The sequence below is a fragment of the Ostrinia nubilalis genome, chromosome Z, assembly GCF_963855985.1.
Source record: "Ostrinia nubilalis chromosome Z, ilOstNubi1.1, whole genome shotgun sequence".
NCBI classification, from domain to species: Eukaryota; Metazoa; Arthropoda; class Insecta; order Lepidoptera; family Crambidae; genus Ostrinia; species Ostrinia nubilalis.
The window spans coordinates 654,222-669,536 of record NC_087119.1 but is presented as its reverse complement, the minus strand read 5'-3'; the positions used below and the strand labels follow the sequence as shown (position 1 = coordinate 669,536).

General features: G+C 41.8%; 1 protein-coding gene across 1 annotated transcript in view; it reads right to left on the bottom strand.

Moving 5' to 3' along the window:
- Positions 1–14,694, bottom strand: part of LOC135086997 (protein furry-like) — a 223,151-nt gene extending 208,457 nt beyond the window's left edge. Inside the window, exons 1-13 of the mRNA XM_063981854.1 lie at positions 14,484–14,694; positions 13,678–13,720; positions 13,442–13,556; positions 12,991–13,209; positions 12,480–12,631; positions 11,007–11,206; positions 7,480–7,695; positions 5,910–6,033; positions 4,669–4,890; positions 3,877–4,111; positions 2,983–3,325; positions 2,156–2,434; positions 1,337–1,520 (exon numbers count right to left, since the gene is read on the bottom strand). Of these exons, the coding sequence (XP_063837924.1) occupies positions 1,337–1,520; positions 2,156–2,434; positions 2,983–3,325; positions 3,877–4,111; positions 4,669–4,890; positions 5,910–6,033; positions 7,480–7,695; positions 11,007–11,206; positions 12,480–12,631; positions 12,991–13,209; positions 13,442–13,508 (2,241 nt within the window). The 5' untranslated portion in view covers positions 13,509–13,556; positions 13,678–13,720; positions 14,484–14,694. The remainder of the gene's footprint in view (positions 1–1,336; positions 1,521–2,155; positions 2,435–2,982; positions 3,326–3,876; positions 4,112–4,668; positions 4,891–5,909; positions 6,034–7,479; positions 7,696–11,006; positions 11,207–12,479; positions 12,632–12,990; positions 13,210–13,441; positions 13,557–13,677; positions 13,721–14,483) is intronic.
- Between the last annotated feature and the right edge of the window lie 621 nt (positions 14,695–15,315).

The following is a 15,315-nucleotide window of genomic DNA, read 5'->3' as shown; positions in this document are numbered from 1 at the left end:
TAAGAGCTGAAAAAGCTACGGTCATATTCATTTTCGCAATATGAAGCAAACACTTAGGCCCAGAACAGACGATGAAACGCAATTGTAACATGGCGCGACCAGTTTGAAAGTTTCAAACTGGTCGCGGCATGTGCGGTCTCTCAACGGACGCTATGGCAGAAACTTAGATGCAACTCAAAAGCCTAGTTGCAGTTTCGTTGCAGTTGCGTTTCACCGTCTGTTCTGGGCCTTAGAGCGGATTCTATCTGCTTAGAATAGATAAGCCATTCAGAAGACGTCGTTTCGTTGATGGGACTTTTCATGGGGTAATAAAACCTGTACTTTCCTGTTCGGGAATTAAAGAAAGATTAGTTAGGTGGGTACAGACGGCGACACGTCGGAGTGGGATCTTATACCGTTGTTGTTTCAGCCAAATGACGTCCACTGCTGGACAAAGGCCTCCCCCAAGGTTTTCCACAATGAACGGTCCTGCGCTGCCCGCATCCAGGCTCTTCCCGCGACCTTTACCAGATCGTCGGTCCACCTAGTAGGAGGCCTGCCCACGCTACGTCTTCCAGCCCCGTTACCGTTGTAATAGGAGCGAATTAGCAACAAAAATGGGCACGGAACTATTCTCATCTTTCGTTTCCACCGCTGCAACTCCTGTGTAGCTAGAATCTACAGCGTGGCCGCGATAAAATCCCAACCAATGAAGGTCAAGTTTGTCCCGGGGGAAAGTTAAACTGTCATTGGACCCGCAACGAAATTAATCAGAACAACATAGGAGGAGTTCGAAGTTAAGATTCGACTTCCCTTCATTGCAAAGTGAATGACAGCTAGGTTGAAAAGATTTAGTAACCTTAAAGGTTATGGAATTATCTCTGACCGAAGAATCGCGCTGACCGCTCGCTGATCGTCGGCGCTGACAGATCAATAATATGTATGTAATTGAAGGGAACGTTCCTGAGTGACGCTGATCGCTCGGCGCCGACGCTTCATACATATCGGCCTTCAGCGCTGACGGTCAGCGTGCGTCAGCGTGACTCTAAAACCAGCCTAAAAAAGGTTGGCTAACAAAAATGGGTAGTCTATACCAGCGGTTCCCGAATGGTGGTCCTCGGAACCCTGGGGTTCCGTGGAAAGGCCGCAAGGGTTCCGTAAAAAATATTATCCCACGTTTCGTGACCGATGTTGTTCGCTCGCTCGACTTGTTTACGCACAAGGGAGGGGCAGGGCGTGCGGGCGGAGTAGTACGGGGGTTCCGCTAGGAAAAGTATAATCAATTAAGGTTCCTTGGCAAAAAAAATTGGGAAACCCTGGTCTATACAACGCTTGGGCTCATCAGCTGGGTTCCTACCTGCACCTCCTTGGCCAGGAACTGCGTGAAGCCAGCCAGCACGTCCTGGCGCCACTCGGGGAAGTCCACGATGAGCGTTTGCAGGCTCTGGAACGACAGCCCGCGAAGCTCCTCGTCCATGTGCACCGTCAGCCGGCACAGCAGGTCCACCAGCTCGCTGGAGCTCATACCTTCCGGGATTAACCTGGAAATTCCAATAAAATCGAACATTCCACTCGTGTAAACGAGACTGTCGAGAGATTGGAGTCTCGTTTTCATCACTGCAATTTTTTGTTGCCAGGAACTACACGTAGACCGACAATAAAAACTTAATAAGTGAAGGGCAAATTTTAATATCATTGAACCCCCAAAATGAATCGGAAGTAAATAGGAGAGGTTCCAAGTAAGGGTCGACTTCCCTCCGATGTAAAGCCGATGACAAATAACAAAGGTTATTAAAAGAATATCCTCATTTACTTCTGGTCAACTAGAGGGTCGTAGTACTTCTGCAGTGAAGACCAAATAACCTGAGGTGGAATTGTGTAAAGCAATCGTTACCATCTGACAGTTCATAACGTACGATAAAGTCAGCTAAACAAAGCGTTTGACAGAATAATCGTACGTTATGAACTGTCAAACTGCCCAAAAGATAAGGAGACATGCAAAGTGCCCCATAAGGGCTACCTTTTCTTTTTTTTAATATTTAAATTTTGACGTTCATAAGTGCCACTTGTGGTCTAAACTGAATAAATATATTTTGATTCTGTCAAATGATAACGATTGCTTTACACAATTCCACCTCAGAAGATCAGAAATACACCACTGAAAATGAAACTTTACCTCGGTATAGCGGCGACGCAAGTCCTGAACAGGTCGATCCTCGGCTTCCTCTCGCCCGTATTGATCTCCTGCTCCTTGGTGACGTTCTGCGTGTTAGTCAGCATGAGTGGCCGGCCATAGTGAGCGTCCAGCGCGCGCAGGATTTCGACGAGCACGCGCCGCACGTACGGGAAATACGCGCTCATGCCGATGGAACGCGCCGTCTCGTCTGTGAGCATCTTGTTCAGGAAGGTCTTCTTGACGCGCAGCGTGTTGCCGGATGGCAGCGTGCCTGACGTCCTGGTGAAGAGTGTTCAAGTTTTGTATATTTGGCAAGCAGGTATACTAAGGTGAGTCTACTGGAGACTATAATAAAATTGACGCAGACTCGCGGCAGCAAGCAGGTATACTAAGGTGAGTCTACTGAAGACTATAATAAAATTGACGCAGAATCACAGCTGATGAGACAGCGCATATCATGCATTTTCTGCAATTTTTTTTTACCTGCGGGCATTTTACCGATGCACACATTTTCTTTTATAAATATTTCGGTAATTTGCGCACGCGCGTCTCTTTAAAATGCGATTTCTCACCATATCTACCGCGAGTTATATCTCGCCATATCTACCGCGAGCCTTTACATCGCGTTGAATACAGTTTTGCCTTAGAAGATTTTTAACGAATAAGACTTAATAAACTGAAAAAGCTCTTTTGCTCCTTAATCCAAGAAAACATGCGATGGATTCATTTTTGTTTCCTCACAATTCACACTTAGAGCAAGTTGGATAGAGATAGATATTCAAAACAGACAACATTGAAGGAAGCAGAGCAGCATTCTTGTGACTCACCTAGGCATGGGCGGTTCCCCTTCCTTCTGCTGCAAGCTGTCCGCCACAACAAGAAACGCTCGCAGCCCTATTGACATCCTCTCCGGAGTCAGTATGATCTTGATCTGTCTCCCGACCATGAGCAGATCAAATACGATCTCCCTCATGGCGAAGTCCAGCCTCTCTTGGGCAATGAACTGGATGATCTTGACGAAGATGTTGAGGGGCGTGTCGCGAGGGACCACGCCCTTGGAACCCTTGGGGAACAGCGAGTTGACGATGCTTTGAAGGCGCGACTGCGTGGCCGAGTTGCTCTCGCACTTGATGCGGATCATGTACACCCATAGCAGGCGATAGAGCGATTCTGTTGAATGGAACAAATGATTAGGGTGATGAACATGATGAAGCTATTCATGTTAATCATGGTAATGATAGTGGTGACCCTGGTGATGATGATAGTAGTGATGATCATGGTGATGACGGAGGTGATGATGGATGGTAGTGATTTGGTAATTATGGTGATCAGAGTAACGATGGTGGCGATCTTGGTGATTATGGTGATGATCATGATGATAGTGGTGATCATGGTGATGATGGTGATATTCATCATAATAGTGGTGATCATGGTGATAGTGGTGGTGATCGTGGTAATGGTGGTGGTGATCATGGTGATGGTGGTGGTGATCATAGTAATGGTGGTGCTGATTATGGTGATGATCATGCTGATACTGGTGGTGATCATGGTGATGGTGGTGGTGATCATGGTGTTGGTGGTGGTGATTATGATGATTATGGTGGTGATCATAGTGATGATCGTGGTGATTATGACCATTATCGTGGGGATCTTGGTGATAACAGTGATAGTAATTGTGATGAAGACGGTCTCAGCTTTGATACATTTATAAAACCACTCACCAAGCGCCACGCGGCACATCTTGGGGTCCCTATTCTTCAGATGCGACAGGCACATGGCGAGGAAGCAGTGCCAGTTGGCCAGGAAGAACTGCTTCTGCGAGACGCACAGCAGGTACGTGACAAGAGGAAACAGCGCGAGCCGGTGCTTGGACTTGGTGGACGCGTCCAGCGTGTGGCTGTACAGCATCTCCACGAAGTTCTTCAGGCACGGCACGTTCACCTCGTTCTTTACCGTCTGTGGGGAGAAATCATTTTGTACAATCCGTTCGCGCTAAGTTTACCGGTCCGTGGAATGCGCGTCCCCTCCTCCAATCACGATTAAACGCATTTAGTTAGTGATTAAACGAAATCAATGTGCCTTATTTTAATTATTTTACATTGTTTATTACACAATGCTCCCCGTATCTTTCTTCTGTTTAGTAATCTTTATAATGAGGGATCAGCTACATCCCAAATCAGATTACACTCAGCCCGTCTTATTAGTTACTGGCACGCTAAAACTTACGCGGGCACCCCTGCCCTTCGGTGCTTTTGGGTACAGTTTGATATGTTTTCGTCTGTACATAGACAACTTGACTTAATGTCCTATGTCCCCTAGATGGGGCAGAGGGCGTCCACAACCGTCCTCCGTCGCGTTCGGTCTTGAGCTATGTGTTTGATCTCGCTCCAAGTCTTGCCGATCTTTTTCGCCTCGTCTGCCACAGTGCGCCGCCAAGTTTGCTTGGGGCGACCACGTTTGCGTTTTCCTTGGGGGTTCCAATGCAGGGTAGACAAGGCAGGTTAAACACTCACCGCTGCGACAGGCACGAGTATCTCCACGAAGAGCCCGGCGAGCGCGTGACGGATGTCCTTGTCCTTGGCCTCGAGGAAGTACTGCGCGCACTCCTGGAGGAACTGAAACGACGCCTCGAACTCCTCAATGGGCACCATCTTCACGCGGAAGAACTTCATGCCCATCAGCAGCGAGATTATGCTCTGAGTCGTGTGTGGAGATGGCTCGCGGCTTTTCAGCTCCTGGAATGATTTCGGCGAGTTTAAAACTTTAAATTCGTGACCTTTTCAAGGCGAGAGTGAATAGGCACTTACAGGGCAGATATGTACCATCCTAGACTGCATCCGACTTAACATCAGGTGCGATTGCGGTCAAATACCCGCCTTGTTATGCATAAAAAAAAACATGCACACTATAAAAAAGAAAAAATTGGGGTCAGATTTACATATTATTAAACTGGTTGAAAGCTGGTTGACACAAATATGTTTAAAATTAGTATTCCCAATCAGAAGAGACGAGCATTGTCATCTGACAGAAAATAATGCTAACATTTGTTTTCCTCAGGAATATCTTATACATGTTGGGCACTGATGATTATTTGGAACGAGTAATGCATCAAGCGTAATATGTTCCTGGTAAAGTTACGCGAGTTGCAGACCAAGAGCTAAGGTAGTTTAGTTTAGCTCGTATAGCACAGTACTCTATAGCTGTTATTTGCATAGTTTACACACAACTATGGAAAACTAAAGTGTCCAAAATCTGGGACTACAGCCAGCTCAGAGCTGGCGTCGAGTCGAAGATGCGCGGGCGACTGACAAACGACGTAGCTCGAAAGACGCCACTACACTACACTATATTCAGATATTTCGCAAGCAGCTGCTATCCTTATTAATAAGCAAAGCCTACTATACATTGACAGAGTTTGTAACTGACAAATTGTAAGATTCTTGACTTTTTTTTTGTTTAAATGTTTATGAAATTGTTACTGATTGGACATTACTAACTTACTTTTTATTTTATTTAATTTCTACTAACCTAAGACTCAATGATGATATGTAAATTTGTACGCCGACCTTGGGCCAAACATAGTGATACCGACTACTTAATTATTAACACCTGTAATATGTAATTTACCTATGTTCCACGAATAAACGAATTTTGATACTTTCCCACCACTGCAACTCCTTTACAGCCAGTATCTACAGCTTATCAGTGTGGTTCCCTAAAGGGTATTTGCATACGAATATAGCTACGAGCATACCTTGAGCTCGGCGGTGAAGCGCTTCTTGACGGAGGCGAAGCGCGACTGCGCCAGCACGCCGATGACCTCCGCGTAGAGGTCCGCTATGATGTGCACGTTGGCGGCGTTCGGGTTGGACTGCAGCCTGCACACAACACAAGTGCCCAATTAGTACACAGTATAGGGAGTAAACAACTCTCCGAAGGGACCCCGATCACATCCCTAAGCAGGCTCTGGATTGGAATCCCCAAGGAAAACGCAAACGTGGTCGACCCAGGCAAACTTGGCGGCGCACTGTAGCGGACGAGGCGAAGAAGATCAGCAAGACCTGGAGCGAGATCAAGCGAGAAGCTCAAGACCGAACGAGATGGAGGACTGTTGTGGACGCCCTCTGCCCCATCTAGGGGACATAGGACCATAAGTCAAGTAAGTCATAGGGAGTAAAGCCGTGTGGTGACGGCAGAGTAGAATACAGTCACCAACCCCTACTCTTCCCGCGGGTGTCGTAAGAGGCGACTTAGGGACTACACATCAAACAGAGAATGGGCAGCAGCGCTCTCTGAAAAACATCAATCTTTTAAACTGCGATCTCCAACCCGCCTGCCAAGCGTGGGTATTATGGCAAAACCCTCCACTATAGTGGAGAAGGCTTATAGTCCAGCAGTGGACTGTAAAGGGCTGTTGATGATGATAGGGAGTACACACACTATTACGTATGTTCGTTCGTTTCAGCCAAATGACGTCCACTGCTGGACAAAGGCCTCTCAAGGATTTCCACAACGACCGGTTTTACGCTGCTAGCATCTAGGTACTACTTGCGACCTTTTACATATGACAGCTAGTGTTTGAATCAAACAATACACAATCGTGGTGCGTACTCGCCGGCCGAAAAGCGACACAGGTATGACAAAAATTTTCAATATTTAGATGACATTGAAAAAACTGCATAAAGTTAGAGCTAACTTTGAAACACTGGAGCTTTGGATGTGGCAGACAGATGCAGAAATATTTGTAATACTAGGAGACATTCGCCTTAATTATCAAGAACCTCATGGTGGATGTACACAATGCGGGAAATTGGCCAAGCCGCATCAATGGAGAAGTTTCCTGATGTTGAAAAAATTATATTTCTCTGAATGGGATTAAAATGTAGACCAAAACTAAAAAGACGGTGAAGTGAAAGACGGTCGTGACTACGCCGATCAAAATGGCGCGAATATTTGTTATGTGCAACTTTAGGGCCCTGTAACTTCTTTATTTTTAGAGATATTTTTATGATTCTTTCACAATGAGGGCTATCGTTTTTATACTTAACAGTTGGCACCCCTGGCGATTGACAGGACCTTACTCTACAGTGGCGCCATCTTGATGAGTGCAAATGCGATAGTCCTCCTACCACTTTAGCGCTCACCAGTTGGTGCCACTGTCTTCGCTACTAGCAAGCGACAGGACCTTACTCTACAGTGGCGCTAAAACGATAGCCCTCATTATTATTAGTTTTACTCATATTTTCAAGTTTTATTAAAAGAAAAAAATTGGAAACTTGTCCATTACGTGGTGACATTGATGCCGCTTGTGTACAGGCACTCACCCCTCCTTGTAATTGAACCGCTTGAAGGCGACGTTCTCGATGTAGTGCACCAGGTCCTCGTGGCCGGGGTGGAAGGGCAGCTGCTTGAGCACCTCGATGAGCGCCAGGCAGAACAGGAACTCCACGGCCAGGTCGCGCCGCTCCGCTTGAAGCTCCTCGCAGGAGCGCTCCACCGCCTCCGTGCCGGCGCCGCTGCCAGACACTATGTAGATTATGCTGGAACACACATCAGCATCGTCATCATCATTTCAGCCAGGGATGTTATGGATGAACCGTAACCGAAAGTTTCGGAAATAAAAATATACCCGAAACCGTAACCGATTCAAAACTGTTAAGTTGGGATTAATCGCTATCCATCTGTTAAAGAGGACACGTGAGATCATTAGTTGGTTTTATAACCATAAAAATTGATCCCAGAGATGAGCCCAAAGTGAGGTCTTTTTTCAAGTCACATTTATTGTATATCGCGTCTAAGTTAATCGTTTATTAAGAAATTAAATGTGTTTTTCTTTGAGGATATTCATTGGGCTTTCAAATAACACCAATATTGTTGGGGCACCATGATTGTATCAGTAGAAACGAGTTTTCCTGTAAAACGTAGGTGGGCCGATTGTTGTGATGACCAGTATAGATTATAGGGAGTGTTATGAACGATGTGTGGACTGTATTTGAGCGTTCGAATAAAATATAGAGAGATGCGAGATCATCAGAAATATAATATCTACGAGCTTATGTTTACTAAACAACAAGACAAAAAGTACAAAGATGACAGTGACACTGAGAATTTGGTTTTTACAAATCTATAGGCCGAAAGACTATAACGTTACATTTTGGGAGTAAAAGTTTTGGGAATGGACGATTTTGGACAGTGGTAATTATGGGAAGTTGTCATTTTGGACCAGAAGGTAGTCGTCCTTAAAATACACTCAGCGGCACGGAATTTGGCCCAAGCCTAAACACCCAGATATGAGGCCAAATAGGTGTTGTATACCTAAGTTTCGTGTGACATGTTAACAGAACATTTGTTTTTGTTAATTTAAGAGCCTAGATTAATTAAAAAATGCGTCTGTTTAACTTTTTTGACTCAAGAAACACATTTCGTTGTTGGAGCGTAAAGATTACGGGTAAGTTTAAATTCGATATTAAATGTTGTAAGGGTTTGGCGATTTGTTTTTTATTTTTAAATTAATCTTAGGGTTATTCTCGATTCCATAATTTGAGGCTAATGCCCATTACTCCAGTTCAAGTTGCTTAAATAGTGTTGTTTTAGAAGTCAAGGGCGTATGCAGCGGGAGATGGCTGAAACTTTCAATTTATGACGTACAAACTTTAGATACACGTTAAAAAGGCAATGACCAGACCGCCTTTTACACAAGAAGACCAAGAAGTGGGGAATTAAGGTGTATGTCAGCACGCGATGACCCGATTATCGTGCTTGCAATATCAAGAAATCGGGTTCTCACTACGTTTGAGATACGCCAGCGTTTAAAAACAGCAAGCCCAGTGAATGTCAGTGAGCACATAATAAGAAGAAGGACTTAAGAATGTAACCTGCATACTCGAAGACCAGCTCGAGGACCAGAACTTCTCCGATACCTTCGCGAAGTGCGCCTTACGTTTTCTAGAGAACATGCAAATTGGACATTAGACTAATGGAGTTAAACTCTTTATGAAAACTGTCTGTTTGCGTAGTAACTCTTCTTCGCACCTTCTCTATACACATCCACGGCCGTCTGGAGCTCTTAAGGTGACTCTGCAATCATCGATCCATAGAACTTTACTCCATTAGCCTTGCGTCTAATTTGCATGTTCTCTAGGAAACGTAAGTCGCACTTCGCGAAGGTATCGGAGAAGCTCTGGTCCTCGAGCTGGTCTTCGAATATGCAGGTTACGTTCTTCCATCCTTCTTCTTATTGTGTGCTCACTGACATTCACTGGGCTTGCTGTTTGTAAACGCTGGCGTATCTCAAACGTAGTGAGAACCCGATTTCTTGATATTGCAAGCACGATAATCGGGCCATCGCGTGCTGACATACACCTTAATTCCCCACTTCTTGGTCATCTTGTGTAAAAGGCGGTCTGGTCATTGCCTTTTTAACGTGTATCTAAAGTTTGTACGTCATAATTGAAAGTTTCAGCCATCTCCCGCTGCATACGCCATTGACTTCTAAGCAACACTAATTGAGCAACTTGAGCTGGAGTAATGGGCATTATTCTCAAATTATGAAATCGAGAATAACCCTAAGATTAATTTAAACACAAAAAACAAAACGACAAACCCTTACAATATTTAATATCGAATTTAAACTTACCCGTACTCTTTACGCTCCAACAACGAAATGCGTTTCTTGAGTCAAAAAAGTTAAACTGACGCATTTTTTTATTAATCTAGCCTCTTAAATTATCAAAAACAAATGTTCTGTTAACATGTCACACGAAACTTAGGTATACAACACCTATTTGGCCTAATATCTGGTTGTTTAGGCTTGGGTCAAATTCCGTGCCGCTGAGTGTACATACTCACCACGAGAGAGGTTAACAGGATGATTAGCAAAAAATGAGATTACTAATATTCTATTTAAGAAAACATAACCCTCCTTCTGGCACAGTCACGGTGCTTTTTCTCAGCACTGGCCCATTTATTGTCCTACTTTTACAGAGAAAACTTGTAGATTATAAAGCTGTAAGTAAATAAATTGGTAGGAGCTGCACTGTAGATAAACTAAGCTTAGGTGGAACCAGGAAGAACATTCTATGCTCAGAAAGAAGATTATTTATGGTGAGGTGACTGAACCACTACTCGGTAGGCCCTGCTTTTCTAGCAAGGAGAGGTTACATTCAAAATTTTGCTAGTAGCAGAAATGTAGCAGCAGTTTTACATATCTGCATCGCCTGTTTAGCCTCGTTCATTACCGTTTCAGAATTGAGATATTTGGCTTGAGAATAATCTTTTAATCAAGTATGAATTCACATTACACTCACCCTTGACTAAAGGATGAGTACGCTCAAGCTGGTAATCTCAACTCAGAAACAGGCCACAATTGAAGGGTTGAGTGGACAAAGGTCTTAACTAACAAAAAGTTCAAAATGAGTTATGAGTGTTTGAAAATGTTAATCTGCTCATACCACATTTGAATCCTGAAATGTATGAATGCTTGTCAGATAACACCTTTGTTAAGGTTTGACACGTAACAAAATTGCGTGTTTTGAGCTCATTATTCGATTTTATCATCACTTAAAACCTATGTAGGAAAGTTCTTGAGTGGCGACCACGAGCCGGAAGACGTAGCGTGGGCAGGCCTCCCACTAGGTGGACCGATGATCTGGTGAAGGTCGCGGGAGGTCGCAGGACCGGTCTTTTTGGAAATCCTTGGGGGAGGCCTTTGTCCAGCAGTGGACGTCTTTCGGCTGAAACGAACGAACGAAAACCTATGTTCATGCAAAAAAGACGATTCTTCAGTTTTGTCACATAACACCTTTGTCCACTTATCCCTTCAATTGTTTACGGATTGAGACCAGCATGTTACCTCTTGTTCCTCAAGTCCTGGTGCGGCTTCTTGGCCTGCTCGCTGAGCTGCGGCGAGTCGGCCATCTGGCGCTCCAGCCAGCCGAACAGCGCGCGAAGCAACGAAGGCAGGCAGTGCTCGGCCAGCGTGCCGAAGGCGCACAGGATCTGATCCAGCTGCGGGTCTTCGCCGCGCTGTAGGGTCTTGTTCAGCGGTTTCTCCTGCAGGTGATATCACTCAGGTGAACAAAGTGGAATAATCTAACACAGCACACCCACACGCAGGGTTGATTTAAATCGTGATTTAAATCACGATTTATATTGCATGATTTTTTTAATAAAAATCACTGATTTAAATCAAAGGCCGAAAATGGAATTAATGAAAGGCTGGAAGTTTATATTAATCAAATGTAATGTTCGAAAACAATGTTAATAATAGGTGTTAATGTATGAAATTGATGTTTTGTATAGAGAATCAGAAAAAAATATTTTTTCCGTACAAACATGTTTGCGATTTTTTAGATAACCACACATTTTTTTTTTGGTGGTGTTGCCAGCTCTATACATCAATTCTACGTAAATAAAAATGTTTTCCGTAAGAAAAACTTAAGAAATGATCGCAAAACCTAATAAAAATCGAAAAAATCAAATAAATAAAAAAAATCGTGATTTTTTTAAATCTGATTTTTTTTATTAAAATAAATGAATCATGATTTTTTTCCACCCTGCCCACACGGCTCACTGACAAGCCCGGGAAACAGTCGCCCCTTGCTACACATGTAGAAAAAGCTGGCCATCGAACGGACCACACTCAAAATAAAACTCCTGGCCTACTTTAGATTTAACATATTAGTATTGTTAATTGGTTCACTCTATACATATAAAAAATCTACATTTTCGTATAGTAACAATAATAACGGCCTTATTTAATTAACGACATTACCATGAAGTCTCACAGTGCGCGTGGACGCACAGGGTGACACACGAAATAATCACAGAGCTCTATTCAACGCTGTGCGTTTGATTGGCTGCTTCACTTAAGCAAGCATCGTTTGTGAATACGGAAGTGAGTGACAAGCCCCAGGGAAGTAGATGGCCTCAGTCTCCCATGTAAAAAAATTGGCCCCAAAAGGACCAGACTCAAAACTGATAAAATATGTCCACTTTAGATTCCATAGTAAATAATACACAGTATGGGTATTATGGGTAACTTTGCCCTTCTGTATCATTGACACAAAATTGCTGAATGACTTGAGACTGCATGTTTTTTCTATTTCAAAAAAGCTTTGTGAATAACAATAAAACAATTATTTCAAAGGAAAAAGTAAAAAGAAAATGAGAAAAAAAAATTGTGTTGAAACTTTGGTAGGGTGTTTAAGGATGCTCTTGAAGGTTCCAAAATCAAAGGAATTTAGTGACAGCTAGTATTTCATAACAACCCTTTGCTCACTCAATATTTTAAAAACTCTTAAAACTTAGAGCAAAAAATTCATACCAGTGGTTCAGCCATGACGACTTCCATCTTCCGTTCAGCCTGGACTGTGAACTCGGTGAACAGCAGCCTCATGACAAACTCCCCGGGGCGCATGTCGGCGTCGGGGGGCGCCATCACGGGGCCTTTGTGTGGGCCCCATGGGAGCATCGACCCTACAGAAAATACAACTTTAATCATTTGCACATAACTCAAAAAGAAATGTGTGTGCATTAAAAATACCAATCAATTGTGATTACATCTGCTGTTTGATAACAGACAATGATAATTTAATGTTAAAACATAAAAGTTGATCATTACAGCAGATAAAATATTAATTGTTTGTAAAATTAAGAGTGAGTCACAATATTTTTATGTAAAACAATACCAACAATCAAGTAACAAGAAAAGAAAAGACTGCATTGATGACATTAAAGCTGAGGCATCTGACACAAGAATGAAGGTCGCGGAATGCACCTAGATACTAGAATATTTAAATTGATAATGTAATTAATTTATAGATGAATTTATTTACCCCGAGTGGAAGTAAATGATGAGATGTTGCTGTTAGTTCTCCAGTCACTTGTGATAGAACTCAGTTTGTCTTGAAGGATGTGGCTGTCATTGAAAGATCTGTCAATGTGGCTGCTTTGTGACTCCATATATTCATGCCGAGGCACTTCCGAGAGGACGCTGCCTTCCGACTCGGCCTCACTTGACACCATTGATGATGGAGCATCGTCTGTGCCTGAAGCTGTAAAAATATTTCAATAGCTTTAAGTCGTTAAGATAATTCAAATCAAAAATAAAATAATAAACATTTTCTGAGTCATGCATATCAAGGTAGATAAATTTAAGAATGTCATTTTGCAGTTAAATGAACAAAACAATAACAACTACAAGGTTATAAAGCTAATAAAATATTAACAGTTTTTTTTTTACATTTTATGTAAAAAATTACTTGTTATTAAATTTATGTACAGTACCTGACATTTCTTCAGGGTGTCCATCCGACGGAAGCGTGTTTAATGATTCAGTTTCCTCAGAGTTCATGATTTGCACTCAGTAAACACTCCTTTAGCTGTTGTTAACTTTATTTTCCTGGAACAATTTTTAAATATACATTCAGTTTTGTATAAACAAGTTATTTATCAAGTACAATAATGCAATATTTACAAAAGCTAATATTGTAATTTGCCTTCTACTACTAACTAACACTAACCTTTTTGGGAGTTACATGATAGTCTTCTGTGCAGATATAATTCCTAAAACAATAGAAAAACATTTCATCAGGGAGGTCACACTGTGGGCCGTAAAATCCCAGACCTGGCCAAAAACAAAATAAAAAGAAGAAGAACATATCCATTCCCAAAGTGTATATTTTAAATGTACCATCGCAAAGCATTGAACCAGAGCCATACATTTAAGAGAAGAGGCACAAGCAGCTAAAGCTTGAACAGTTAAACAATCGCATAGCAAATTTATGAAATAAATTTTCTAGATCACTACTAGCATTCAATGCTTACTCCAAACTCAGATTAATTGTTACAGTATTAATTGAATTTGTTTTTAAGTCTTGTACCATAAATAAATCGAGACGTAGGTAAAAGATAAGAAATTAAGATTGTTATTACATGAGTCAATTGAACAAAACAGAAATTATAGTCACTTTTCCTGATGAGTAATATGAATTACTAATCATTAAAACTTGAACCTAGTAATAATTGAAATATTACTTTGACTGCAATTGGTTAATTTAATTTTAGTTGTAATCTCATTGTAGGTAATACCAATTTGTAAGTACAGGCAGGGGAGGAGGAGTCACACTACTAAGATTATTTAATTAGAGGTATTCATTGGCGAGAAAGAAACATTACCCAGACATGGAAATCTTGGAGTTCAGATTGAGTTCAAATTTATATCTACAAAAAAATTTGGTACACTATATTCACAGTGACAAACTATCGAGTACATGGTACATAAAAGATAAATAGTAGTATCGATATTCACAAGCATACATCAAAATACCTTTAGCACTTAAAATCTTCGATAGAATAGGTTAAAACAGATGACACAAAGGCCATCATTTAAAACACTTGCTGCAGCAGGAAATAATGTGATAAATTAACTTATATTGAATGAATAACTGTACGAAAACAAATTGAAATGATGAGCTAAATTCACAATCACTCAGACAGACTTGTCGCCGTTGTCGCAAATTAACTTTTTTGACACTTGAAATTACTAATTTATTATGCAACCACGTAAGAATGGCGCATCTGTAACAATACCGGCAACAGATTGTAAGGGTCAATGTAAATTGATCGATTTATAATTTGTCTATGGTATGACAAACGGAGCGTTTTGACAAGCATACATTTCCGAATTCATTACTTAACGAAAACTTCTCTTTTTATTTTTGCAAAATTTTTCTGTTTGTTGTTTGTAGGCTTAGGACGTAATTGGATAAGTTTCAAATCGTGATATTTTTTATAACAATTCTGAAACGTCAAGTGCACATAGCGGAATTATAAACGCAGTATTGATTGTAGCGCCCTCCTGTAAATATCATGAAAACTTTAATGTTGTCCAAAGCACTCCAAAGTGACAAAACTAAGCACTAAACTTAGTATTGATAGCAGTGCCCAGCGATAGAGGGCGCTGCTCCCTCATAAAGAATTTTATTTTATTTTTTAATTTTTACACTTTGTCCCAGTGTTGCCAGAAACAATTTGCCGTAACAAAAAAATCAATGGAGTAGTAGGTGCTCTATGTAGCGTACCTTAAACAGGCCGTATCAAAATGCTCGTGGCTAGTTAGTGACCCTTTTAACTAAAAAAAGTAATTTTAAAATAAAACG